Source organism: Zingiber officinale, chromosome 3A (assembly GCF_018446385.1).
Source record: "Zingiber officinale cultivar Zhangliang chromosome 3A, Zo_v1.1, whole genome shotgun sequence".
NCBI lineage: Eukaryota > Viridiplantae > Streptophyta > Magnoliopsida > Zingiberales > Zingiberaceae > Zingiber > Zingiber officinale.
The window spans coordinates 162794721-162821134 of NC_055990.1; the positions used below are offsets into that span (position 1 = coordinate 162794721).

The following is a 26414-nucleotide window of genomic DNA, read 5'->3' on the forward strand; positions in this document are numbered from 1 at the left end:
AAATAAGCTATGAAATGAATACAGGAGTTGTTAATTATTTCCTAGGTCCAGGAGTCTTTTTGTAGCTCCTGAAAAACTCTATCAGCAGCTTGAAGGTGCCTCCAATGAGGTCCAAGGGGCCTTCCGTCGAATAAGTTTTATCCACTACGGATAAAACTCTATCCGGACTAATGGCTATTAGAAGATGTCTTCAAAAGCTGTAAGGCACCTTTGTGCTATTCATTAAATGCGCTTTCCAAGTTATGGAAGGTGTCTTCTATACGATAGATCAGCTCCTTTATTGATCTCTTCGCGTGGGTGATGCTCTAACTAACCGGAGTTGAGCTCACCCGAACCTAATTCCGACATTCTCCTCAAGCAGCCTTTCTCTCCGGCTTCTAGTCCCTCGGACCAGCGTACGCATCATTCTCGTCCGCCGGTGTACTCTTCTGCATCATCTCGTCCTTCGGATGTATCGAGCCTGTCAGCTCCTTTCCCGTGTCATCCTTCTCGTTAGCTATGTCTTCTGCTTAACTTCTTGTATTCCTAAACTCCTACACACTTAGGAGTCGTCAAAGGCTCTGAATCAAGTAAAATTGAATGTATGCCTTTTTTACTTGGTTTTGTTCTCGTGTTTAATTTTCCGCAGGACATACTTTATTTTTTTAAAAAAAAAAGTAAAAGAATTTTTTTTGAAGCCCACGTGATTTATCCCCTTCTCACATGTGTCTTGATCCAACAGAATATTCCCTTGTGGCAAAAGGCGAAATCGCTCGCCCCTAGCGCTCCCGCCGCACCCGATCATAGGTCATCACGAGGAAAGTAAATCATGGCAGTCGAGAGGAATCTATGGTAGGTGGTTGCAATTCTCTAAAAAGACTGTTTCCTAGAGGGGATCCGACTGGCTCTAGGGCCAACCGGATGTATGCTGGGAACCTTGCATTGGAGAAGCGGGGAGCTGGGCCCTGTAGATCCGACTGACGCTGGGGCGACCGAGTTTTTGCTAAGAACCTTACATTGGAGAAGCGGGGAGTTGGGCTCCATATGTTCGACTGGTGTTGGGTCCGTCCAGGTTTATGTTGAGAGACTGTCCCATGAGGAGTGGAGCTAGGCCACATAAGTCAGACCGGCTATCGGCGAACCGGCTATAAATTGGGAGCCCTACCTTTGCAAAGTGAGGAGTTAAGTCCCGTAAGTCCAACCTATTCTAGGGATGATTAGGTTTATGTTGAGAACCTTGCATTGGAGAAGCAGGAAATTGGGTCCTGGAGATCCGACTGACGCTAGGGTTTGCTTGGGTTTATGTTGAGAGCCTGTCCCATGAAGAGTGGAGTTGGCCACGTAAGTTTGACCAGCCATGGGGCCGACCTACTGTATACTGGGAGCCCTTCCTTTGAGAAGTGGAGAGCTGAGCCCCAAAGGTTCGACTTGTTTTGTGGCTGACCGACTGTAGACTAGGAGCCATACTCTGTGAAGTGGAGAGCTGTGCCCCGTAGGTCCGATCGATTTTGTGGTCGATCGACTGTATGCTGAGAACTTTGTATTAGAGAAATAGGGAGCACTCAGCGGTGACACTTGACTCATTTCAGCATGACACTGATATGACCCAAGGTTTTGCTAACTCTGAGGGGCTCAAGATCCTATCGGACCAGCGGTCCAACTGACCAGCCCAATCGCCCAAGACATGTCACCGTGTTAGCCTTGAGGGTTGACCCATGTTGGTCCCTTGTGACAGGCTAGAGGGGAGGGAGGTGTCAATTAAAGTTATAACTTCTTTTGCTTTCTTGTTTAACAAAGACAAACACAAGCTAAGTAGTTAGAAATAAAATAAGCATAAATTAAAGAAGGGGAAAAATTTATTTGGTTTGCAATCGGAGAGGTTACTAATTCAAAACAATAAAAGTTTCAATAGAAAGATCTCCTTTTGCCAAAGACGAAGTAGCCTCTTACAATGTTGAAAGCATAGAAACATAAAAATAGAATTGGAAATTAAAGCTCAGAATTCGTTAACAAGTGTTGTACTGAACTCCTACGACCGAGGCTCTATTTATAGCCTACTGGTCTAATTTATCCGTTGGCTGACGTGGTAGCTCGGCGCTCCCAGCGGTCAACCTTATCTGCTTCACAATGGCTCTTCAACGGCTTGACGATAACTTTTTATCCTCACCCGGGTATCTAGACCGGTTCGGACACCTGGAGTGTTGCTGATGTGGGCTCTAAGAGTTTATCCTTGTTGCAACGGTCAAAGAGGTGCGTGTTCGGTACCACGGTGGTTCGGGCGTTTGGACTTGGCCCAGACGCCTGGACAAGTCAATATGATGTTGACTTGTCTGATTTCTACTCTAATCGTTTGAGTAATTTTTCGTGCATCTAGAGTTGACCTCATCCGAACCTACTTCGACCTTTTCCTCGAGCATACTTCTTTTCCGGCTTCTCATTCCTCGGAAGCGTCGCGCTCATCTTTCTCGTTCACCGTGTACTCTTTCACAATTTTTCGTCCCTTGGATGCACCGAACTTGTTGACTTGCTTCCCGTGAAATTCTTCTCGCTAGCTGCGTTTTCAACTCGATTTTTTATGTTTCTTAGTCTATGTATACTTATATATAAGACATCAAAAAGTACAGAACCTAACTTAATCGACCATATCAAAACTCATCCAAGATATTTATAATCTATTATTAACTTTGCCGTCTATATCAAACAGAAATGTTTTTTTTTGTTGACATGAAATTCAACTTTGTGAGTCCCACCTTCTTATTAGACATATCGAGATTCTAATTTCATTTTCCTTGATAAACCAACACAACTATGGTTAAAAACATCAAAATAAACGTTTATCTGCCCACCGAGAGTGACTCACCCTACAGACTCCGCAAGGCAGAAAGAAACGGTCGTGCTGACATACATATGCATGACGATAAACAAAGAAAAAGGAGGAGCCAACGACGACGACACAAATCCACGCCGTGGACCCGGCGATTTGAAGGCGAACCCGCGAATGGACTTAGTGTGCAGTCGTGGCGTTGCTGGATATCGAGGAATATTCGCTCACAGCGCGTTCACACTTCGCTGTAATTCCACAGAATAACACAAAGTGCTTACGAGTGGACTTGGCCAATGACTTCATTTGATTTGCTTGACTTCATCCATGTTTCTTTTTTCCCCGAGACGTCAAATGGAAAAAGTCATGCGTTCCTCCGTTACGACGGGCCCACCTGCGAGCTCCAATCTCCTCTAATCACTTATTTAATCACTTCTCGCTATGAATAGTTTGCTGATTCGATCGTGCCCTCGTACTCGATGGAGTTCATTGTGGCGGGAGGTGGCTCACCGGAGTTCTGCCGCCGCATGGGGCGGAGCTGCAGCAGCAGCACCGACTCCGGAAGTGTGTTCAGTGAATGCCGCAGCGAGCGTTCCGACGATCTCTCCCTACCCGGTTCTCCGTTTTGCGTCGGCGCCGCCTCCTCATCCGACTCCCTCCGTAGCTTCCTCTTCTCCTCGTCCGGATGCTCGGACGATGATATCCGAAGCCTCGTTTCCGACCTCGAATCGCCCTACGTTGAGTCGCAGCGCCGAGCAGCTATGGAGCTCCGCCTCCTCGCCAAGCCCAGCACCACCGATATCCGCATCCGCATCGCGTGCGCCGGGGCGGTGACGCCCCTCGTGGCGCTTCTCTCCCACCCGGACCCGCAGCTGCAGGAGCACGCTGTCACCGCCGTCCTCAATCTATCCCTTTGCGACGAGAACAAGGCCCCGATCGCCGCCGCCGGTGCGGTCCCCAACCTCGTCCGCGCCCTCGTAACCGGCACGCCCGTAGCCCGCGGGAACGCCGCCTTTGCCCTCGTCCCCCTCGCGGAGCTCGCCGACGTGCGCGCCTCCATAGGATTATGCGGCGCCATCCCTCCCATCGTGGATCTCCTCCAGACAGGCGACGCCCGAAGGAAGAAGGACGCCGCCGCCTCCTCCCTCTTCAAGCTGCTGGTCGTGGAGGGCAACGCTGCCGTGGCAGCGGAGGCCGGGGTGGTCCCTCCGCTGCTGGAGATGATGGCCGATCCGGAGTTGGGCATGGTGGACAAGGCCGCCTACGTGCTCCTGCGAGTGCTGGCTTCGCCGGAGGGCCGGGCGGCTACCTTGGACGAGGGCGGCGTGGGGGTGCTGGTGGATATGCTGGAACTGGGCAGCAAGAGGCAGAAGGAGGTTGCGATGCTGTCGCTCGTGGAGATATGCAAGGAGTGCGAAGCCTACCGGAGGATCGTCGTCCGCGAGGGAGCCATCCCGCCGCTCGTTACCCTCTCCCATTCCTGCTCCAGAAGGGTCAAGGAGAAGGTCGGTAACCGTACCATCCATTACGAATCGGTGTCCATATCCCACCCTTATTTAATAAACTATTTTTTAAAATTTATTTTTAACAATTACATCAACAGGTTACGAGTTTAGTTACGCTGTTACGTCAAAGTACGACTCGGGGGCGTTTAACGGAACCGGGGACAGTGCCGTCGGATGCTAGAAGTCACGACTTCGGTGACGACTCGAGGATGTGAGCAGACACCGTCCACGTTGGCAGTTCTCGATTCGTGACTTAAGTCGGTGCTTTTTTCGTGTTTTTTCCCACTGTAAAAATTAAAATATTCTTATGTTTTTTCCCCAATATTTTTTTAGAAAATATCGGTGGAATAGGGAACTAGATCGTTGTATTTTCCATGTATGCGCACAATTTTTTAACGATAGTTTCTGACAGGATTTTTATTCATTAATTAAATATATTAACGATTAAAAAACCAACAGATTGTTTGGAAAGATTATTAAATATGGTATACAAAAAATATGCACAATAATAATATTACTAAAGAATTTAATTACAAAATATAAATCCAAGTTTTTGGTAACCGTTCATTCCATTTATAGAGCGGTGTTCGTATCCTGCACTTATCTAATAATATATATATTTATTAAATAAATAGAAAAGTTGACAATGAAAAATTCAGCCACCAAAGAAAATACCGTTTTTCCAAATTCCGCAAAAATCATGCCCAGTGGATCTCGCTGATACGAATTGACGTTTATGCCCCAAGCAAATCCGTCTGGTTGACCCAGCAAGTTGCAAGACGAAGTCTTAAACTTTACGGCGTAGAGGGATGATTTTGTAAATATATTGTTCGCGATGGTGCTCCCAACCACGCACGGCGTCCTCAAGCTGCCACGTATGTTCCGCGTCGGCCTCCCTCGATGACTCGATCTCGCCTTCTTTTTTAGGGTTGAATCCTCCATCGCAGCGCTATCTCGTTCCTTCGCCGGCTCCTCCCTAAGTCCCAATCGCCCCTTTTGCGCTCCCTTACGTCAAGGTTTCACATGGATTTTTGCTTCTCCAGTGCAATTGATTGCTCGATCTGCAGTTGCTCCTTCGCAATTCCTTCTTTTCAATACCCTTTAGCCTTCGATTCCCCTTGTAGTCTTCGGTTTCCTCCCGTTTAGGTTCAGATCCGGCGCTGGGAGCTCTGGTTCTGACGTTTCGGCAGCTTTCGTCATGGGTAAAGGTGAATTCTTGCGATTTTTCCTCTTCTTCTTCTTCTTTGGGGTGGGTGTCGGGAGGGAGAGGACGGGGGTCAAAATAAACGAAGCAATCTTTATGGTGTGTTCTTGGTCATGCAGGTAGCAGGCGAAAGGCTGCTGCGGACCAATCCGACAGTAGCGATGTCGAAAGCATGAGTTCGGTATCGACGACTTTTTCGGAGCTAACGATGGCTAACGAAACAGAACATGTGAACTCCCTAGATTTCCAACTCGAAAAATATATCGATGCTCTCTACGAGAAGAGGTAAATCTCCATGTTTTCAGTTTATTTCCAAACTTTCTTAAATCATTCCTTGCCTTATTTTCCTTATCTAATTCTGTAGGGAAATATTCTTACTCTAGATTGAACTTAATATATACAAACTTGATCATTACTCTCTGAGTTGAATGATATAGCTTCTTGATATCCGAGAAATATTGGGTAGCAGTTGTATTGACTTTTTATTCTCACAATATTAGTCTCAGGTGTCTATTTCATTCATCCTATGTGTTGCTACTTAAACAGCTAAAATATGATGATTTATGTAGGATAAGCGGTCTCTTTTGTCCTGCTGGACAAACATTGTACTCTTATGCATTTAGATATCTCTGAATAAGTTCACATTAGTCTTAAAGTTTGTCATCAGTCATATTTAATCTGTACTCGATATCCGGGCTTTAATGTTTGTGGAAGGAACTCTTAGGGGTGGAAATTTTTCTGCCCAATTATACTGGTTAATACAATATCAGACATGGTGTTCCAGAGAGCTGTGCATTATAAATATTAGTTGGGACCTCGTTCATGTCTGTTTGGCATCTTGCTGCAAATTAAAGGGCAGGCTAGTGCGCGAAGCTCCCGCCAATGCGAGTCCCGGGGAGCGATCGATTGTATGCAGCCTTAGTTGCTTTACAAAAGGTCGTTTCCAAGACTCGAACCCGTGACCTCTAGGTTACACGATAGCAACTTTACCTTGTTGCAAACTATGGACAAAAAATATTTTCATTGGATCAATGAGTTTTCCATGACGGTGATCTCTCACCGTCTCATGTGGAAGAGTCATACCGAGGTATAAGTATGACTTGCAGAAATGGGGGTGTGGCATGCTTGTAATATCTGTTTTAGTTCTCAACAATCTTGTTGATATTAGTGGTGCAATAGCAGCTTTAAGACAGTTTTTTTCCTAGTGATATGGTGTTGATAATTTGACCCTGTTTTAGGTTCATTGCCAGGTTCTCTCACTTAAAATCTGATTGTGTCTTTTCTATAATCTTTCTTTATGATTGTCTTCAATCTCTTGTTGTCTCCAAGTTGTTAGGGCCAAGGCATACTTATAAAATTTGATTCTATGGTGAAGGGGATCTGTGAGAGAGACAGCTTTGTTGGGGCTTGCTGAGGCTTTTGAAGGCCAGGTCCTCCTTCCATTCATTGAGAATAAGTAAGTGTTAACTGGACCTTTATAAGTATGTTGGTAAGTGTTGCACTGCATCGGGGCATTATAATATATCTTTTTTCTATTTTGTGTCAGCAATGAAGATTATTGCACTATACATGGTACATATATTCTTAGACTTTCAGCATGTTAGAATTACACCTTCGTGCTTTTCTAGCATCATAGATATGGATGCAAGCATAGATGCTTTGTAAATTTGGAATTCTTGTCACTGCATTATCTATGCCTTTCAGTCTAATCTGATAGTTGATGCAAGCTTTGAAATTGCGAAGTCGTTATATTATGTACTTCATTGAACAAGGAGTACATTCTCTAATTATTATTATTCTTTTATATTTTAGTCTTCTTTATGATTTTCTGCAGATTTGTTACATTGCTACATCAGTATCTATCTTCAATCAAAAAGGGTTCTGCCAAGGAGGCCTGTTTAGCTTCTCGAACCATAGGTAACGTTCAATCTTATTTGATAATAGCATTTTTTCCTCCCAATTGCCACTGAGTTGTAACTTTTTTTCAAGGGTTGTTGGCCATCACCATTGGAGCTGGAAACAGTGCTCATGAAATTATGGAAGAATCAATATCCCCACTTTCTCAGGCCCTTGTATCAGGATCAGATAAGACAAAGAAAAAATCAGTATGCCCTATGCCTCTATTTCTCTTGAGTGCCTTAGCTGCTGATGTCGTTCTATGTAACCCCTTTTACCTTATGTGAAATGGTATGCAGGTGATGGATTGCTTAGCTCTTGTCACATTTATAGGTGCAAATGATCTGGCTGAAACTGAGACGTCGTTGAAGACCATATGGCAAGTTATTTATCCCAAGTCAGGGCCGAATGTAAGTATTGTGTTCTGCCACTCATATCCTGTGTTGTTTTATCTTTTGCATTCAAACTATTTTTCCCTTCTTACACAGGTAGGTTCAATTAAAAAGCCAGACTCAGCTGTATTATCATCCGCCATTTCTGCATGGTCATTTCTTTTGACAACTATTGGTAGTTGGAGAATTAATCCAGATAGTTGGAAGGAGTATGAAGATTCTACCTCACACTTGGTTCTATTGTTTCAATTACTAGTACTCTAAAAGGATATATGATTTCAGGTCGATTTCTTTCCTGTCTAATCTCTTGGAAGACTCTGATCGTTCTGTCCGAATCGCTGCTGGAGAGGCATTAGGTCTTTTCTTCGAGCTGGGGATATTTGATATGAACTTCCAAAAAGAAGGCACAAACATTGATAAACTTGAACATGAGATCTCAAAACATGGAACATTTCATCATTTACAAGGTTTGAAGGCTAAGATATTGGCAAGAGCTAGTGACCTCTCAACTGAAGCTGGTGGGAAGGGCACTGACAAGAAGAATCTCAATGATCAGCGGGATCTATTCCAGAAGCTTTTGGATTTTGTAGAGGTTAGTTGCATTAATTTGTGTTCTTATATATTCTACTTACAACTGTTCCACTGGAATATGACATCGAGGTTTATACTGTTATGCAGACTGGTGAGTGTCCTGAAACATTGTTGAAGATTTCAAGCAAACAAGGATTTTTGATGACTTCCACATGGGCTCAGATGATCCAAGTATTGATTGTTCCTTTTATGATTCTGATTTAAAATGTAGCTTATGATGAACTTTATCAATTATTTGCCCTGCAGCTGAACTTCTTGAAGGGTTTTCTTGGGAAAGGCTTTTTGAAGCATGCACAGGTTGAAATATAAACTATTATTTGTATTCATTTCCACAATAAGATAATTAACATTGCCAATTCATCCATCTTCACGTTTTCAAATTCATGTTTCCTTGTCAAACAGGATAATGAACTACTTCATGATATTTTTGATTTTGAACAAGATAGGACGGGAATATTATCAACAAAGGAAAAGGTTTGTTTTGGCTATCTTCTGGAAAAGTAGTTCTTATATGTTTCAGTGATATTACACACAGCTCCATGATGAAATGAGATAATGTAGAGGACTCTAAATGGATGGCATATGCTGTTTTGTGGTTGTATCGTGCACCGAAGAGGCGATTCTCAGATAATTCTTGTATTTGAATGCAATGTGCTTTCTCTGCCACAGTTGCTTTATAGAATGTGGCGCATGAACTTAGGAATGATATTTTATCTTTTGTCATGTTTGGTAAAGTGTTGGAAATATAATTTGCGTTCTTTTCCCTGAGTAGTTGCTGAAACATTTGAGAATCTGTAGTAAACCAATGACTCAAAGCTGCAACACGCAAAAAGTTATTGAAATTAAATTGTTTTGGGTTCAAATAAATATCAATCAAATCGATACTTTATGACTCGTTTTCATCCCTTTCTTCACAATGGTCATTTTAGGAATGTTATGGACCATATGATTACTTGGTATCTTTTGCCTTTGGAACTTCAATTAGGTTTTTTCTCTCATTTCTTATGGTTTCATTTAGTTTGGTGCACTTGTTAACGCAATAGAGTTCTCCTGTTTTTTGGTTAAACATTAATGTTGTCTTTGCAGATCTCTAGAGCGGATGACAAAGGTTGGACACAAAAGATGAACAAGGATCGCAAGCTGGCTCAGGTATACCGCTCTATTTTTAAGCTATGCATGTAGGCATTTTCCTCATTTTCTTTCCTTGTATTGCTTACACAAATGGGGAGTTGATTTACGAATAAGCAGATACAGTCACAATTCAGTCAGCCTCGGGACAGTCACTATACTTTCTAAAATACTACTAGTTATTCCTAATGCTGGTCAATATTATTTAATAAACTATACTGGTGGGTACTATTTTAATGAACAATAAGTTTTGGAGTTACAGAAGTCAAATCAGAGTATTTTGTAAGAGGGATAGAGGGGAGGTTAGGCAAAATATTATTCAGTGTAATTAGAAAATGGTAGAATTAAATTTGAATATTAAATATTATGAATGATATAGGTGATCATTAATGAGAAAAAAAATCATATAAGGAGACTAAATAGTTGGTCATAGCTTCGCTTGATATAACAACCAAGCCTTATCCCATCAAGTGAGGTCGGCTATATGGATCCTTTTACGCCATTGAGTTCTGTGCCCTACTATATCATCTTGACCAAGTTTTTTTTGATCTTCCTTTTCTTTGTTTGATGTCTGTATTGTCATAGTTTTATATCGCCTAATTAGAACATTTATTGGTTGTCTAAGTACACGTCCGTACTATTTTAAACGTGTCTCTAGGAGTTTTTCCTCAATAGATACAATTTCGACTTTCTATCTAATACTCTCATTTCTTATTCTGTCCATTCTCGTATATTCACACATCCATCTTAATATCTTTATAATTTATAACTCTTATTTTTTGCTCATATGTTCAGTCATAGCGCAACATTCAGTGTCATATAACATAACAGGTTTAACCACCGTTTTGTAAAACTTCCCTTAAGTTTTAGATGTACTTTACGATCACAAAAAGCATCCGACACTCTCCTCTATTTTAAGTTTCGTACTTGTATTCTATATAAGATATTTCTCTTAATCTCTCCATCATTTTATAAAAATAATCCTAAATACTTAAAGTTCTCAGTTTCAGACAACTCGTCATCTCATATCTTAGCAATAGGGATGACAATGGGACGGGTTCGGATCGGATTCCATATCATTCGTCCTCCTATCCGTCCCCCTACCCATCGGGGATTCGATATTCATACTTATATCCATTAAAAAATTGAATATCTTTTATACTAATAATTTTTTTCCTTTCCATCTAATTATCATTATTCAATTAGATCATTATTCAACAAAAGCATATTAAAATTAACATCATATTAAAAAAAATTATAATTAAAAAAATAGATTAAACATCTATATAGTCTAGTCCTACCATCAATAAAAATAATTAGTGGATTTGAGGAAAGGAAAATTTTCTTTAATATATATATATATATACTATTTAATTAGATATTCAGGTCAAATATCGGATATCGGTAGTCTCTTCGTATCCGTCTACATTCAGATCGGATATTAGATCTTCTATTGAATTTGGAATAAATTGTTATCCCTACTTAATAATTATCTAATTATGTTTAATATTATTAAATTTAAATTTTATATTTTCTGTCACTCTATCCTATCCAATGAAACCATATTTTTTTTAGTGTTTAAAATCTCATGATTTGTCTTTAATTATACATAGGCCACAATTTATGTTTGGCTTACATTTTTACGTTCTATTTACAGGCAAGGAAACAAGGTCATCTAATTTTTGAATATGAATAAAGATCAATTGGCTTCGATGTTACATTAGCTGGTCATGATTGTCGCCGTAAAAACTTTTAAAGAGTATACTGTGATTGTACGTTTGTCGTGAAATGATTGTCATTATGGGGCTGGTAGACGATTTTGTTTTCTTAGTTCATACTTGGCCTCTGTTACATGCTACATCGATCCAATAATGGTTCTGATGAATAGTTGATGTTATAACAACAAGCCAAAGGATCCCCAACTTAGTTGGGGAGGTTTGTTGTGTGTGCAATTTATGTATTTGATTTGGATTGCAGTCATAATCAAGCAATTGCGGTACTTTGCAGCACCTGAATAAGTAGGTCCATTGGCATTTTGTTATCCAAAACTATCGACGAACAAGGACTGTTAATTCTTGTAATTTTCTTTTGACAATTATATTAATATATTTCTATTAACTTTCTTCGATTATTCTGATTGCTCTGGAAGGATAATGCCGAGGGAACTAAGTTTCATAACAAAATGCTATATTTTTGCTCATATTTTTTATTATATCTTGGACAAATAAAAGTAGTGTTAAAATTAATGAGAATTAAATGTTTGAATTTTTAATTAAACTGAACTGTCGTAAAATTTTAAGGCTGCGGATAGGTGTAATGTAATTAAACTTATCATGTAATAAAATTTATAATGTAATTAATATTATATTATTATAATGTAATTAATATTATATTATTATGGTTGAAGAATGTGTTGTATACTATGTATAATATAATTTATATTATTATAAAATAATAAAAATATTCTGTGATCTCTATCGTTAATGGTCGGTGTACTGAGGTAGTTGATAATGACGCCAGTGGTCAGTGTATGGAGATGTCTGACGATGAAAATAATGTTGGCAATCGATTATTGTAGAAATGGATTAAAAATTTATTTGATATTTAAATTTTAGTTAAATATCAAGTTTGAAATGTAATTGAATTACATGAGATAGCTTGTAATTCAAATTATAAAATTTTATTATTTTTTATGATTTAGAGTATATTATAATTTTAAAATTCTATCAAATAAAATAAAGTAATTAATGTTATAATATAATATAATCTTGATTGAATTATAAGATTACTTATAAGCTAATTACCCCACACCACTCGCCAAGCGTAGCTAATGTACATAGAATGCCCATTTAAAGGCAAACTACTATGACATCCTGATGATTTTTAATATTCAAGGAGCAGAGAGAATTTGTTGAATAAGTGAATGGAGAAGGAATGGAAGAGGAAAGAGGTTTTATTGTGAATGAGATTTTAGTCTCACATTGAAAGTTTCAAAGTATTTTTGTTGACTTATATTGATTCACATACATTAAGAATATGAGCAAATGCACGGGGAGAAGTTCTCTCTTACGTGTGGGTGCGAGCACGACCTGCGCACACGAATGTCGGATTGGGTGGGGCAAAATTTGTCCAAGTGAAATAACTAACATTTTGCCACATTGAAATAGATGATCATTAAGATAATTAACTCCAGCCATTGATCTGAGCTTCTATACAAGGAGACTTCGATCATAGGCAGAAAAAAAAACACAGCAAGCAAAGCAAAGACTCTTCATTTTTCTTCCTCCTCCTTTGTCGTGTATCTTCTGCTTAGCGGAGTGGCCGTGGTAGCATTCGAGTACCATTCAGCTCGCTGTGATCACCTGTGCTTGGTCGATCATTGTATCCTGGGAAACAGACGACCCCTGTAAGCCTCGAAGCACAGTCGGAGGTGGGCGAATCTGTTTCAAGGAAACTGCGACTCTCGGATCTCAGTCAGCTTGCCCAGTCGGTCTCTTTGTCAAATTGACATACTTTTCTGCCCGCTCGGGATCTTCGCTTGGCCTGTCAGCTCGCCCGGTCGGCCAGTCTCTTTGACAGCCCGACCTGTCTGCTTAACTTAGCTTGTCTGCTCGACCCGACCGATCTCTCTGACAACCCGACCTGTCTGCTTCGCTCGGTCTGTCTGCTCAACCCGCCCGACCTCTCTGACAGCCCAACCTGTCTGCTTCGACCGGTCTGTCTGCTCGACCCGGCCGACCTTTCTGACAACCCGACCTATCTACCGCCCGGTCTGTCTGGTCGACCCATTCGGCCTCTCTTGCTCGACCTGTCTGCCTCGTCCGACCGACCTCTCCTGTTAGTCTGTCTGTCTTGTCCGACCGGTCTCTTTACTCGGACGCTCTGCTCACTCAGATACTCTGAGGTTGACACTCGGATAAAAATCAATCCTTGCCAGCAGTATGAGATTATCAGTTCAGTTGAATTTAATTCGAATATTTAAATTCGACTAATACCCTATATATCTCCGGCATCATATTATTTGTGTCCAATAGAATTCTGGAAGATTAATTGAATTTTTCCTATTCCAAAATCCAAACACCAACTATTCTGAACGATAAAGTCCATGATTCGTTTGAAGAGACAGAAAACATTTATTAATCTCATTGATAATTATTTGTTCTAAGCAGTCAACAATTAAACAAACACGTTTTCTTTCCAGTACCACCTTTTTACATGACATTCTCTTTGATTAGCATAACTAATACAACATTCTGTGTAGTGCCAGAGGAAATTGAGATGGCTCAGTGACATAACATGCAATCAAAGAGAAAAAGAAAAAAGAAACGAAATAAAAATAGAGAAAAAGGAAAGGAATAAAAAAACAAGCTACATAAATAAGCCATCCCAGGAAAGGCAATCCAACTCGTACAAAAACACTCTACTCTCCATCAAGCAAACATTTCTTCACACTTTATTACCTCCGCAACGCTCCAGTTGTAAAAAAAGGAGTTTGCTGTCATGTTAGTGATCACAAAGTTGGTAATTGAATCTTCTCTGTTCTTTATATCTTGCTTTCTGTTCGTCTTAGTTGCAAAAGATGCCCTCGGATACTGCATTGCTTTACCTGGTTCATGAATTTGAGGTAAAAATAACCAAGAGAAGTCAGAACAGCAAATATCTAGGACCAAGAGGAGTCAACATGCAAACATCATTTTCAGCCATTTGGACCTGCAGCAAGTGCTTGGAATTTAAACTTACATGCAGAGCTGCATGGGTGGACAAGAGATCTCTTGATCGAGCGAGAAGCACTTGCTCTTGCACAACCAGTTTAGTAACTTCAGAAACAAAGCTACTCGTACCCTCTACCTGTACAAATAAAAAACATGAATTTATTATGTCCTATTTATATTCTGAATTATGATTGAATTATTGAATGCGGACACAGCTTGGTGTAAGTCATAGGACCACATATGGTAGAAACAGTCGATGTTTACTGGGCAAATTGTCAACCAAGTTGAAGCAGATTAGTGCTGGGGGGACGTTGCAGAATTAACAGCAGGGGGAGAAGAGAACGATAATCGAACAAGTGGATAGGATGAAGAGAAGCTTCTGCATAGTGCAAAACTTCTAGCGTGTTCCTCATTCACATTAGTGATCTTGATCATAACCACCCTAACAACACATCTTTCATTCCACCAATAATATATCATATATTTCACTCAAATAGGAAGAATGTATTGAAAGGAGCACGGTTGAGGTTTATGCCATCCACATCAAACAAGTTTTAATAATTAAAATTCCTTTACAGGAAAATTTTACAGAATCCTGATCATATAGAGGACAGTATATCAATTTGCATTATTATACTTTTATCAAATAAAGCAAAGGCAATGCATCTTTTTCTTCTTTAACTTCTTTATGCATACTATATCTCTCCAATCTCAATTTTCATGTTTTGTGTTTAATTTTCTCCAGTCCATGGGATAAAAACCAAAAACATCAGAATGGAGATGCTTCATCAGAACTTGTTCCATTATTACTATATCTGGGATTGCTCCGATATATTTGGATACTGATACCAATAGGAGATTTATGAGTAGTCAACCAATTAAATCTTGAAAATATCCCATAAGAGTTGAGAGTATGCTAATAAGAATAAAAATACAGTATTACATACAATTACTAGCTAGCTTAGTAAAATAATTAGTAAAGTGGATTCAATTGTTATGAGGTTTCATCTGAAATAGGATTGACCACAGGTTTAAGTCATAGCACATGGAAGTATTTCCCATCTAAATCACTCCTACACAAGGTTTAAAGTATAATTTTGTGTCAGAGATTCAATCTACAACCAAAACCATAAAACTTCATTATCGTTGGCATTCAACACACTTCAAAATGTACTAATGATTATACGTTAATAATACTAAACTGAGTATTAGTTCATATCAGGGATGGAGCCAGGGCGTATATTCATTAACCATTGGGAGTGGTGCTTAAACTAACACAATGAGAATGATGAGGAATGCACTAGGGATAATTACCTTAGATAATAGAGAGCATATTGAAGATCGCATACCCTGCATCATGTCAACTGCTGAACCAATAGCATCCTTAACTTCCAGGATGTCTGCCTGTTCAATGGTTTGTACCCAAAGTTTTATTGACATTTCTGAACTCATGTATTAAAATGAAAAAACAGGAAATGCAAACCTTGGCTCCACTAACTATAGGAAGACGAAGTGTGCTAGCCTTTAATGCTTCAGTAGCTCCTGATAAAGAACTTGAATGATCTTTCTCCAAAATTGACAGCTCCTCCAGAGATGCCATCTGTATCAATCATGTTGTAATATGTTCAAGTACAAACAACAAGTAAACAATCAAAGTGAAGGAAAAAAATGGTTCTATTCCAACAAAGAATTTTGGTCTGAACCATCTTACAACTAAGATAGTTCAAGTCCCATAATAGGGGTAAAAAACCCAGTAGCTTATCCTCTATCATCTATTGCAAAAATGCCCCTTCAAATAAAAGTATCAGACCATACATTTAGATGTACAATATTACCAAGGTTTCTGGACATAAAAGGCCCACTTATTATGAGTAGCATGCACCTCGTATGATCTAACTGGGATTATGGTTTGCAGACAATAGTTAAGCACAAACAACTTTAGCTGACTTGCCATAGAGCCATGGCATATTGAGTATTGTGGCACTTCAGTCTGATGGTTGTAATAATATATCCCAGTAGTTGCCCCCCATGATCACCATTTATTGTATGGAAATACTATCTCCACATTTTTTTCCAAAACAAACATCCAGTAAGTCAGATCTATGTCAAGAGGTTATTTGAACCAAATAAAGCCTGAAATATCAAAGGTCATTTGGCCCTATTCATTAGATTATACAAATATAAATGTGCAAAGAGTTATTGAGGTTTTCAGATAAATTGGAGCCCATCATTATGGATGAAGATCCTTGCTCTCTGAGAGAAGCAGGACAAGGGAAGTTCAATCAAACTTTGTGTACTGATGGACCTAGTGCCAATTAAGCTCCATGATTTCAATAGATATTCCTCAATTTACTCTATGCAAGTAGTCTTTTGACATAGAATGAAGATAGAATTATATATTGATATGTTTCTTGCTCCATGTAAAATAACAACTTATTTCTGTGTAAGAGAGAATGTATACTTTGAATTTGTTAGCTTTCTCCCATGCAAACATAATATGCAAGATCCTAGTGGTCATGCTGAAGAAGATCACATTGATGGGATAAAGAATGGCTCTTTGAAATGGAGAACTATTAATTAGAGTTGAGAAGGTATCGCTTAAAACGCATCCAATGAAATCTTCTCTGCATTATGTTTGCATCTTTCATATAATCTTATTTTTGAGAAACATCATTTTCCCATTCAATACAACAACAACAACCAAACCTTATCCGGGTGGGGGCGGCATCATTTTCCCATTCAATGCATGCAAAAATAACTGCTGAGGTTTCTTGTCATTGTGTTTAACATGCTTAACTATCATTTTCAGTATTATTCCATTATTAGATTTATTCTGAAACATGAGGCAGTTAAAAAACAATGCACAGGTCCTCTCCCTGTCACTGCATTATCACATTGTTCCCCTAGTGCTCATCCTCAATGCATATGGCTACATCATGATGTGAGTGCATCAATTTTCTTTGTCATCTTTCAATTCGCCATCACCAGAATTCTTTTTATTTCTAAGTCTTAGTTCAATTGTAAATGATAAAATATAAATAATCTAAATATGATTAATATATAAACTTGCATTAAGGGGATCATGAGCTGGTGCTGCATATAACATGAGAGATTCTTCTGTAGATTCTGAACACCATTGCTTTGTTTGTGACCAGGGTTTAATGACATTGAATGAGGTAACTAATATACAGATAGGTTCACTTCTCAACTGATGATCCATTAATCAAATTACCAAGTCTGTTTATTCAATTATAAGGGAGACATGAAGAACTATAAAATAAAAAACAGGTTAAGAATGAATACCATAATGCTTAAAACATAGAGAAGCCCGGGAAATAAATACTTACTTGCCCCTTAAGAATGGAAAATAGCTTTAAATGTTGGGTCAAACGTTTTAGCTTGATCCTTTTAATAGTGATGGAATCACGCAACTCTGTGATAATTTTCCATGCATTATGGATATTCTTCTGAAAAAAACCAATAGAAGCATTAGGCAATAAATCATCACCAAATTTTGTTGACACGGAAGAGAGAATCAAAATCCTGAGATCACAAATGAAGTCATAACTATACCTTAAGGGCAAAAAAGAATGAGAATAATGTGACTAAGTATCAAAGCTACATCCATGCTATATAAACGATTTATTTTCTTATGACACAATCAAGTTTGTTAACATTATACGACTTCATTGTTATTAGATTACTATGCACAATACCTTCTCATTTGGACTGGAGGGTTATAACAGTTACATATATTTTGATATCAACGTTTTTTCTCAACCATGTATCTTTCTATATATGATATCTTTCACACCTGTTTTCCTTATCCCGAAAAAATTATTTCATTATTGTCCTTGATAATGAAATAAAATGTCAATAAAACAAGGCCAACAATTTATCTATCTATTTAAATCGCACAAATAGGTTCATGGCATTTAGCAAAGGTAAGAATATCTTAGAAACTGGCCAATCCAGTTCTGCCAGCAGACAGTCTTGTTACATTCAATATGGTCCTTTTTTGCATTGTCAATCTCCTGTTGTATTTGAACTGAACAACCTTCCTGATTCAATTCTCTTAAAACTTTGAAATTTGTCAATGACTATTAACCAGATTAGCAGATCAATTTAGAACATTCTGTTTTTTTTTTCCAAAGACAAGAAAACATCAGCAACAAATTTTAAATAGGAGGCAAAGGAATTACAATTTTGGTATTCTTGGCTTCTGAAATTCCATTTTTGAGCTATAATTTCAATACACTAATTAGGATGAAATGTTACTCAACAAGCATGATTCACTCTAAAACATATAAATCTCACAGAATTGGGACAATTTGTAAGAACTTTGGTAGTCAAATCTGACAGCCTTATGTGAGTAGGTGAGAGGATTTCAAGGAAAGTTTTAATTCAAAATTCAAGAATTCTTGCATGTGTTTCCAACTTACTCTTAATGACAATTCAAAATACAAAAAATAAACTAGAGCTTCTTATAAATTAGAAAAATATAATGAACTTAAACACCAATGATGCAGCAAAGAGACAATCAAACGCAATTTCAAGCCAAAGCAAACAACTTGACGTAGTAACTGACTTAAAAAGGTAAAAAACCGCATTCCTCCGCATGCCATGCTGGGTAAAAAAGCACAAACAAGGACGGAACCAAGATAAACTAACTTGATTACTGAAAAAGATGGATATTTTGTAATAGATCAACATGCAGTTACCTCCATAGTTAGTTTCTCCACTAGAAGTGCAGTATCGGATCTGGCATTAACAAATCGCCACTGTAAATGCCGGTTATCAAGCAGCCTCAAAAAGTGAGCCTCCTCAATCCGGTTTTCCCCTTTCTTTGCTCTCCGTACTTCAGCAGCAAAGTTTATGATCGAAGGTGCATTGCCTTGTTGACTTATCGGGGAGGTACTCAATGATGCATTACTTCTTGTCCGCATAGGAGAAGCTATGCCTCTCGTCGATAAAGCAGCAAGCTTACTTGGAGAAGGAGCTCGCAATGGTCGGAGTGGTGAAGAAGCTGACCTTGGAGAAGACAAAGGGCTCTCCACCGACAGTTTCTTTCCCACACCAATCTTTTGCTGTGCCACAGACCTCGAATCTGGTGAAGATACTGGAAAGTATGGTTCACAATGCCTACCCGTTCTATTGCTCGTCTCCTGGCAAAACCTTGCCAGCACACGGGTCTGACTGGTAGACACCTTTGCCTGGCCGTGCAATCTAGATTTGGGCATCCCTGAACTACTTCCAGAGGAGAAGCTATCCGTATCAAATGAAGCTGAGACATCAACCCCATCAAACGACGCTCTCCTTGTACAGTCATCAAACATCATTGATTGCCGGAGCAACCTGAATGTAGCCAAGATCGGTTCTTTCTTCTCCGATGGACAATTCAACCCATTAATTGACGAATTAGATGGTCGGGTTCTAGAGGAGGGCCATCTATGATGGTTTTCAAAGGGCCTCGAACTATCCAAATGATCGCCACTCTTACCTGGAACAGCAGCACTGGCATTAGATCGCCGCCGCTCAGGTGTGGGCTTCCTGGAGGGGCTGGGAGAGGCAGTCTTAGTGCGGCTGGTCTTGTAGAAGAACGAATCTCCCTGGAACGACACTGAGAGGCTCCGAGTCGTCATGCAGAGGGCACGGTTGGCAGAAGAAGAGGGCTCCGGAGTGGCCGGCCGCGAATCGGCACGAGGCGTCTGAGGCCGAGCCCGATCCACGGAGTGGGCTCGCTTCTGCGCTGCGGATTGAGGCAATGCCGGCGGCGTCGAGGGCCGCGCAGCAGGGAGCGGCGACGGGGACCGCCACGCGCTCGACGAAGAGCCCGAAGAAGAGAAGGAAGTAAAGGTTGAAAACGAGGAGGAGGAACTGTAAGACGAGAGATAGCGAGACGTGATCTCCTTCGCCCGCGTTCGCCTCCCGCCGTTGGCGCCGGCATTGTCCTTCTCGGAGGGGATCAACGGCGAGCGGCGATGGGTGAGGGGATCCCCACGATTCGGAGACAGCGAGCCGCTCTTGTGGCGGCGCGGAGGGTTCCGAGACGCGGCGGCCGGGACCGCCGCCGCCATCTCTCCCGTCAGATATCTCGGCGGCCTATGCTGATCTCCAAGAAAATGCGAACGGGATTGGCACCGAGGGCGGAGTACCGGACTCGAGCGACCTGAATCCAATAGAGGCGATTCGTTCACCCCGTCAGACACCGGATTAGGAAGCGAAGGGTGGTGACAGGAGGAGCGGAGCACCGGACTCGAGCTCCTCCACTACCACTTTGTAAGTGAAGTGATACGAGCCGAGTGAGGCGTGCGCGTCTCGCCGTGTGTGTGGCTTTTCCTTCCAAAGTGACAAAAATCAAGCTTTGGTTGAATACCCTATCTATTTATTTTTCTATTGATTTATTGGCTTGTCTTGTGTTTCTTTGTGACAATCTCAAGGACACAAATGTATTTTGTGAGCTTGTATTTTAGTGTGATTTTGCATCTAATTACTTGTTTATTCACAGACCAATGGGAAAGACAAAAGGAAATCCAAAATGGTTTTATTATAAGCTGCAACGAGGAACACATGGAGTCTTTTTCCAATATTCATTCTTATTGAATTCCTAAATATTTTACCATTGCTTCAAACTTTATCTGATATCAAGCAAATCACTTGAATGTTCTAGAGAGACCAATTCAGTCGAAATGAAAAGATGATTAGGTCGCATAAGTTCAATGATTACTATGATTTTTCTCATGTTAAAATTGGCATACTACTATTTTAAAGGTTATATACATTATCATTTTTGTATCAACTACATGATTTTATATCAACAAAATTAACTTCAGTTCGTTATATACTAAGATTTAGTTATTGACAAAAGAATTTATTTTTTAAAGAAAATATTATATAAATATAAGTTCAAACTCTTTTGCTATCTTGCCGGAGCTTCCTAGAACGAAATAACGAATAAAAAAAAATACAACGACAATATCAATATTGTATTCTTTAATTTGGCTCGTACGATAAATAGATAGTTTATTCTAATTGATATTGAATTAGAATAAATTGATCTATATATTTGCAGCGTCCATTTGAGATCTTTTCCATCTTAACGTCCAGCACAATCAGAATAACAAACAGTGTGCTCAGTGTAGAAAATCCAGATAATGCTTAACATGTTTAGTCAAGTTGGGCAATTCTCAATTATTTAGAATATTTTAGGACGAGATAAAAGGTTCTAAATGCACTTTTCAGAGATAAATGAACCAGCACACAATACTGCATTTCAGAATAATGCAATACATTTAATCATTTTTTTCAGAAAGATGTCTCACAATCAACATTCCAGTGTAAAATTATCACGCAAGATTTCAACTCAATATGAACCTACACATAATATTTCATAAATCAAGTTATTGGCTATAAGATTTCATAGGACACGAGTACAATAGATAAGATTTAAAATAATTGTTCAATATATTGCCCAAATAACTATACTTGAGCAGCAAGATCGACAACCTTAAACAAATACCCTTTGTATCTCAACTCCAAATGGATAACAATATAATCATTTTTAAAAAATAATTTTTGGGGGTTGTGATAGCTGTCAGAGAAAATAATATGAATATTTCACCTCAGAATGCATGTTGGAGATATAGTAAAACACGCACGGGGGATTTCTTTTGGAGAACTTATATATTATATATTATTTTTAGATATGTTTTTGTTAAACTAAAGAGAATCTTTAATTTGCCACACAAGATTTAAGTTTGAGGAATAAGGCAGTTATATTATTTTGATCTCCATTTTTTTTTTTGGCTTCAGAATGAATGCAACATAAAGCACATTTTCTTCACCAGTATTGATGGAATTCGAAGGCTTACACTGGTAAATTCTGGACTCTCAAGTGTTTGTATTTCTGATGTGTGTTGGTGGATCTTACACATTCTGTTAAGCCTTTCGTTAAGAGTGTCTTCAGGATTTCAACCCCTTCTTGCAATGCAACATCGATCTGGTTCATTGAAGAACAGACTATGTTTAACAAATTAACTGATAAATCAAAATGTAAAAGAGAATGATAGACATTTACCCTCTCCCGTGCTGATTTATTGAACTTTTGGAGCTGAAAAGCCTTGGGATCCATTTGGCCTGGTGGTCTACCTATTCCTACACAAGTGAAAATAAGGAAAAAAATTTATTAAAGTTGTCTAAGTGAGAGCTTGTTTGATGTGTTGAAGCAACTGTATCAGTACAAACCAATTCTTAGTCGGCCAAATTCTCTGTTACCTCTGAAGTGATAGATCACATTTTTCAACCTGATAAATGAGGCAAGTAGGTGAGCTAGGAATTAGGAGACTAGGAAAGTGATTATTTCATCAATCTCCTTAATAATTTAGTAAAGTACTATTAGTTATTATACATTGAGAAATAGTAGTTGACTTAAAATTACAAGCAAATTGAAATCGAAAGAAAAGTAGGCATTAAGGGTTCACAACGAGGGCATGGGCAATAGGGAAGAGTATTGATATATTGCCCAAAAGAAGAGCCAAAAAGAAAGTGTTACATTTTACCCGTTGTGACGCTGATGCCCTCCTTTAGGTTGTATCCGAAGCACACCACACGGTAAGTCCATATCGTCATACATCTGTACGAAAAGACAGAAGCATGTTACTTTCTCTTAAGTAGTATCATGGTAATGTGAGTAACAGAGTGTGTAAGGTTAAATAGAGTGATACCACAATTATCCGATTTAGGGGAAGTTTGTAATATGCTGCAAGTGGTCCAGTCTAGATGCAAGGCAACAAACACATTAACAAAGTGAATTCGTGTTCAGAATTGTATTTCCTTTATGAATGAGATTGCATAAATATAACTAGAGACAAAAACAACAACAAAAAAAAACAGTATCCTGTATAATCCATATATACCACGACTTATCAAGTCACAAAAAAATAGTACTCACACATACATTGAAAACTTAACAGAATGGACATTAGGGTGCCAGATCAAGTTTATCATTATTCTTTTAATACCTCATGTTGTTTTTCCCAAGACCTAACAAGACTTGTTTTTTTTAACTCAGGTTATGATATTCAGCAATAATTGATTTATTGTAAATCAGATGTATTTGTTTCATAAACAAAGACCAAGCAACAGCAGTACACGGAAATTTTGATATAGCAACTTCATATCATGTGTAATTCATCTAATATTCATAATGAATAACAATGTCTCGAACATTTCATACTAGTTAACCAAATTACAATTCGGAAACTACATTGGAGTAACTTCAAAGATAATACGTTTGTGTGCATCATTCTGTCATGGAAAAAATCCTCAACAAATGACAGTCACGACGAAAAGCAACCATCAAGATCTAGCAATTTGTATGAACTGTCTAGCAATGAAAAGTAGCTAAGCTACTACAATTTCATAAGCAATCAGTATCAATAGTGCAATGGTCCATAATTATCAAAATGTCTGATGCTGAAGCAAAGACAATCATTGAGTTACTTGGCTAATCCTTGCTATTGGACTAGGAGCAACCAAAAAACAAAAATCAATGCTTATCAAGTAAGTTTTTTCATCTCCTTCGAACAACTTAACTTGGAAAACAGATATTCAATACTTTTTTTTTTCTTCTGCAAGACCCTAGTGTTGTTAATAACTGAATATAGCCTCCATTTTCAACATAACTTAGATATAGATTAAATTTATTCTGCAGGATCTGAAGATTTTAATTAGGAACCTGACAGATACTAAGAAGGAAAGGTACAACTTACCTATTAAAGAAAATTTAATGTTTCACTGACATAGGATTATGGTCATAATGGTAATATGCTCCTCATGCAAAGAATAGCTTGATAATAGCCGGCTCACAAACTCCAGATGAACTTTTTCAAGAACATGGAAGGAAATTTGCATATATGAATCTACCTATTTTTCTTATCTCCCTTTGTGTCTAATCAGGAAGTTTAGTATGAATCTAGATGATATACATATATTGAGCAATAAACTACTTCCTAAGGAAAAGACAGTAGTAATTTGCAGCTCAATTAACTGTTTAAGGACTACTTACCGATTCACCACTAATATTCATGTAAGTCTGTGGTTTTGCAAGGAGAACAGGTGTGCCCCCAACCATCCCTGATAGAGCAGTAAACATTTAACAGAATAAAAACACAGTCCAAACATGGAGAAGTACAAGATGATGAAGATAAGATGAAAAAGGAGTGTTTACCTTCACCAAAAAGGGCTTTGAAATGAATGGATGGCATTGGAATGCCCTGTACCTGGGCAAATGCATCGATCATGTCAAAACCAACCTGCAAAAGTATAAAGGTCTCATGCAAGTTAACTGTGATGAGGGAATAAGAAGTTTTCTGATAGATTTCTTGTTTGTGCATTAGAGAATTCTTGATGGCGCATTACATTATGCCTCGTGCCTTGGTACTTTTCTCCAGGATTTCCAAGGCCAATTAAGAGCCAAGGCTGGACACAGTTTGAAGAAGAGGCAGTAGTGCAGAATGAACGTCTGAGGAGCTTGCAATGGAGAAACATTGATTTGTATGCGCTCATTTGTGCCTGTCTGTAATCCCAAAAAAATCTATTTCTTTACCTTCCATTTGCCAAAAATAAAGGATCATAAAGTCCGCATTTTACACTATCTAACCCAAACAGCCCATACATGTGAGATCCAGAAAGAGATATTAAGCATCCTTTAGAATATTGAACGAGCAGATCAAACCATTCTAAGAAAAACAGTCCCAACATGCAAAACGTAAAACATCCAGTAAAGCAAAGCCATTGTGAAAAAAAGAAGACTGATCCAGCAAACATGATTTATGACACTATGTTTAATATAAATAACCTTAAGATAGCCACTAAATCTAGAGAACAAACCTGTTCCCCAAAGCAGTCATGAGGAAACAAGCATAAGGAGCTAAAATAAATATATAGAAACAAGGGAGAAAACTGCATGCCCAAGTTAATGATAGTCCATTTCATAAACAGGCACACAACATCCTTTCATGGTTGTACAATTAGCAACGGTCCCAGTGCCATGAACTCAGACATCCTATACGCACAACCAAAAGACCTATGCCGCCGTTGCATGTAATCTCAAAAACCAAAAGTTTCACAAATATATTCAATTCGAGTACTGGTGTCACTGGAACTGAAACCTTCATAAGACATTATGTGCCCCAATCCCTCTCCAATCTACCATATCTGTCAACAACGGAATGCTGTCCTTCTCATCCGGCAACACAAAATGTATAGTTCAAGAGATAATCAAATACAAAAAGTAACTTAAAAACTGTTGATACAAAGTATCACAACAAACCTCTGCAGATAGCATAATATGAAAATGTGTAATGATTGTGATTGCCGATGGCGTCAATAATTCCTCACTGAATGTATGAGCAAACTATTATTAATCCGCATGCTCCATCTACTGGACAAATGACTTACATTTGGATACCCACCATATGGAGGAAAAGAAAGCTTGATCTTCCATGAAACACTAACGTTAACTCATTCTTTTATGTTTCCTCCAAGCTACAAGAATAGCGAAAACATGTCCCAACTAGATAATGTAAACTCTTTATCTTTTTTCCACTCAAATATTTTCGTTCACCTCTAGTTCCTTACCTCCAAATAAATACAGAATCAAGCATTTTATCTAAGAACAATCGGAGAAGAAACATGGAATTTGAAAATGTTAAAGGTAAAAATGACAAAGAAACACTGTATTAACGAAGCAAGGGCTTACAATAATCTAAAAGGCGCCGGGAGCTGAGCGCACTTGACAAGGCCCTCCACGAACTCAAGCACCTCCTCGTATGCGTGCGTCGGAAGAGGGGAAGGCAAGCGGAAAAGCCGGTCGAGGAGGGGGGCTCCGGCTGCCGGCCGGGAGAAGCTCGTGTAGTAGCGGCGAGGATCTTGACCTCTCGCCGAAGACAGGATCGGGGAGTTGAGATGACGAAGAGGAGAGGGCGTGGTGCGGTCGCCGGCCGGGAGTGCCCAAAAGGGGGAGGGTGGTGGCTGCGGCCACGGGCGATGAGGGCAGTGGCACTGCGCCTGCCACAGTGCCACTTAAATAATGAAAGCACAAGGGTTCCTTGGTAAAGTACAGGGGCGCCATAAGGATTATGTAAACAATATGGATTTATTTGTAAAAACCATAAAGCTTTATAG

At 39.1% G+C, this 26414-nt stretch overlaps 4 protein-coding genes across 4 annotated transcripts; 2 read left to right on the forward strand and 2 right to left on the reverse strand.

Moving 5' to 3' along the window:
• Positions 1 to 2814: 2814 nt before the first annotated feature.
• On the forward strand, positions 2815 to 4729 carry LOC122053244 (U-box domain-containing protein 4-like). The gene is made up of 2 exons (XM_042615197.1): positions 2815 to 4305; positions 4404 to 4729. Exons 1-2 carry the CDS (start codon positions 3280 to 3282, stop codon positions 4518 to 4520), a joined length of 1143 nt encoding a protein of 380 aa, XP_042471131.1. The 5' UTR covers positions 2815 to 3279; the 3' UTR covers positions 4521 to 4729.
• Positions 4730 to 5200: 471 nt separating this feature from the next.
• On the forward strand, positions 5201 to 11525 carry LOC122053245 (interferon-related developmental regulator 2-like). Its single transcript, XM_042615198.1, has 13 exons — positions 5201 to 5513; positions 5629 to 5794; positions 6885 to 6965; positions 7344 to 7426; positions 7499 to 7614; positions 7705 to 7815; positions 7894 to 8006; positions 8080 to 8389; positions 8476 to 8559; positions 8635 to 8685; positions 8791 to 8862; positions 9475 to 9537; positions 11174 to 11525. The coding sequence occupies exons 1-13, from the start codon at positions 5504 to 5506 to the stop codon at positions 11210 to 11212; spliced, it is 1299 nt and encodes a 432-aa protein (XP_042471132.1). The 5' UTR covers positions 5201 to 5503; the 3' UTR covers positions 11213 to 11525.
• Positions 11526 to 13648: 2123 nt separating this feature from the next.
• On the reverse strand, positions 13649 to 21065 carry LOC122053247 (QWRF motif-containing protein 2-like). The gene is made up of 6 exons (XM_042615203.1): positions 18950 to 21065; positions 17576 to 17695; positions 15712 to 15828; positions 15543 to 15632; positions 14257 to 14364; positions 13649 to 14122 (listed from the first exon to the last, which is right to left on the reverse strand). Exons 1-6 carry the CDS (start codon positions 20303 to 20305, stop codon positions 14060 to 14062), a joined length of 1854 nt encoding a protein of 617 aa, XP_042471137.1. The 5' UTR covers positions 20306 to 21065; the 3' UTR covers positions 13649 to 14059.
• Positions 21066 to 21896: 831 nt separating this feature from the next.
• LOC122053248 (peptidyl-tRNA hydrolase, mitochondrial) lies at positions 21897 to 26295 on the reverse strand. Its single transcript, XM_042615204.1, has 9 exons — positions 25990 to 26295; positions 24648 to 24804; positions 24457 to 24541; positions 24295 to 24362; positions 22952 to 23002; positions 22787 to 22860; positions 22473 to 22531; positions 22306 to 22382; positions 21897 to 22227 (listed from the first exon to the last, which is right to left on the reverse strand). The coding sequence occupies exons 2-9, from the start codon at positions 24792 to 24794 to the stop codon at positions 22096 to 22098; spliced, it is 693 nt and encodes a 230-aa protein (XP_042471138.1). The 5' UTR covers positions 24795 to 24804; positions 25990 to 26295; the 3' UTR covers positions 21897 to 22095.
• Positions 26296 to 26414: the final 119 nt, after the last annotated feature.

Bases quoted from the DNA above. Each gene is read 5' to 3' on its own strand.
- LOC122053244 (XM_042615197.1), top strand. From the start codon at position 3,280: ATGGAGTTCATTGTGGCGGGAGGTGGCTCACCGGAGTTCTGCCGCCGC. The intron at 4,306-4,403 runs GTCGGTAACCGT...TTACATCAACAG, and splicing joins CCAGAAGGGTCAAGGAGAAG to GTTACGAGTTTAGTTACGCT.
- LOC122053245 (XM_042615198.1), top strand. The intron at 6,966-7,343 runs GTAAGTGTTAAC...GATTTTCTGCAG, and splicing joins CTTCCATTCATTGAGAATAA to ATTTGTTACATTGCTACATC. The intron at 7,427-7,498 runs GTAACGTTCAAT...CTTTTTTTCAAG, and splicing joins TTTAGCTTCTCGAACCATAG to GGTTGTTGGCCATCACCATT.
- LOC122053247 (XM_042615203.1), bottom strand. From the start codon at position 20,305: ATGGCGGCGGCGGTCCCGGCCGCCGCGTCTCGGAACCCTCCGCGCCGC. The intron at 17,696-18,949 runs GTAACTGCATGT...GGTTTTTTTCAG, and splicing joins TGGAGAAACTAACTATGGAG to AAGAATATCCATAATGCATG. The intron at 15,633-15,711 runs GTTTGCATTTCC...ACCATTGAACAG, and splicing joins CTATAGTTAGTGGAGCCAAG to GCAGACATCCTGGAAGTTAA.
- LOC122053248 (XM_042615204.1), bottom strand. From the start codon at position 24,794: ATGAGCGCATACAAATCAATGTTTCTCCATTGCAAGCTCCTCAGACGT. The intron at 22,861-22,951 runs GTATCACTCTAT...CTTTTCGTACAG, and splicing joins CCCTAAATCGGATAATTGTG to ATGTATGACGATATGGACTT. The intron at 22,383-22,472 runs GTTTGTACTGAT...TCACTTGTGTAG, and splicing joins ATTTGGCCGACTAAGAATTG to GAATAGGTAGACCACCAGGC.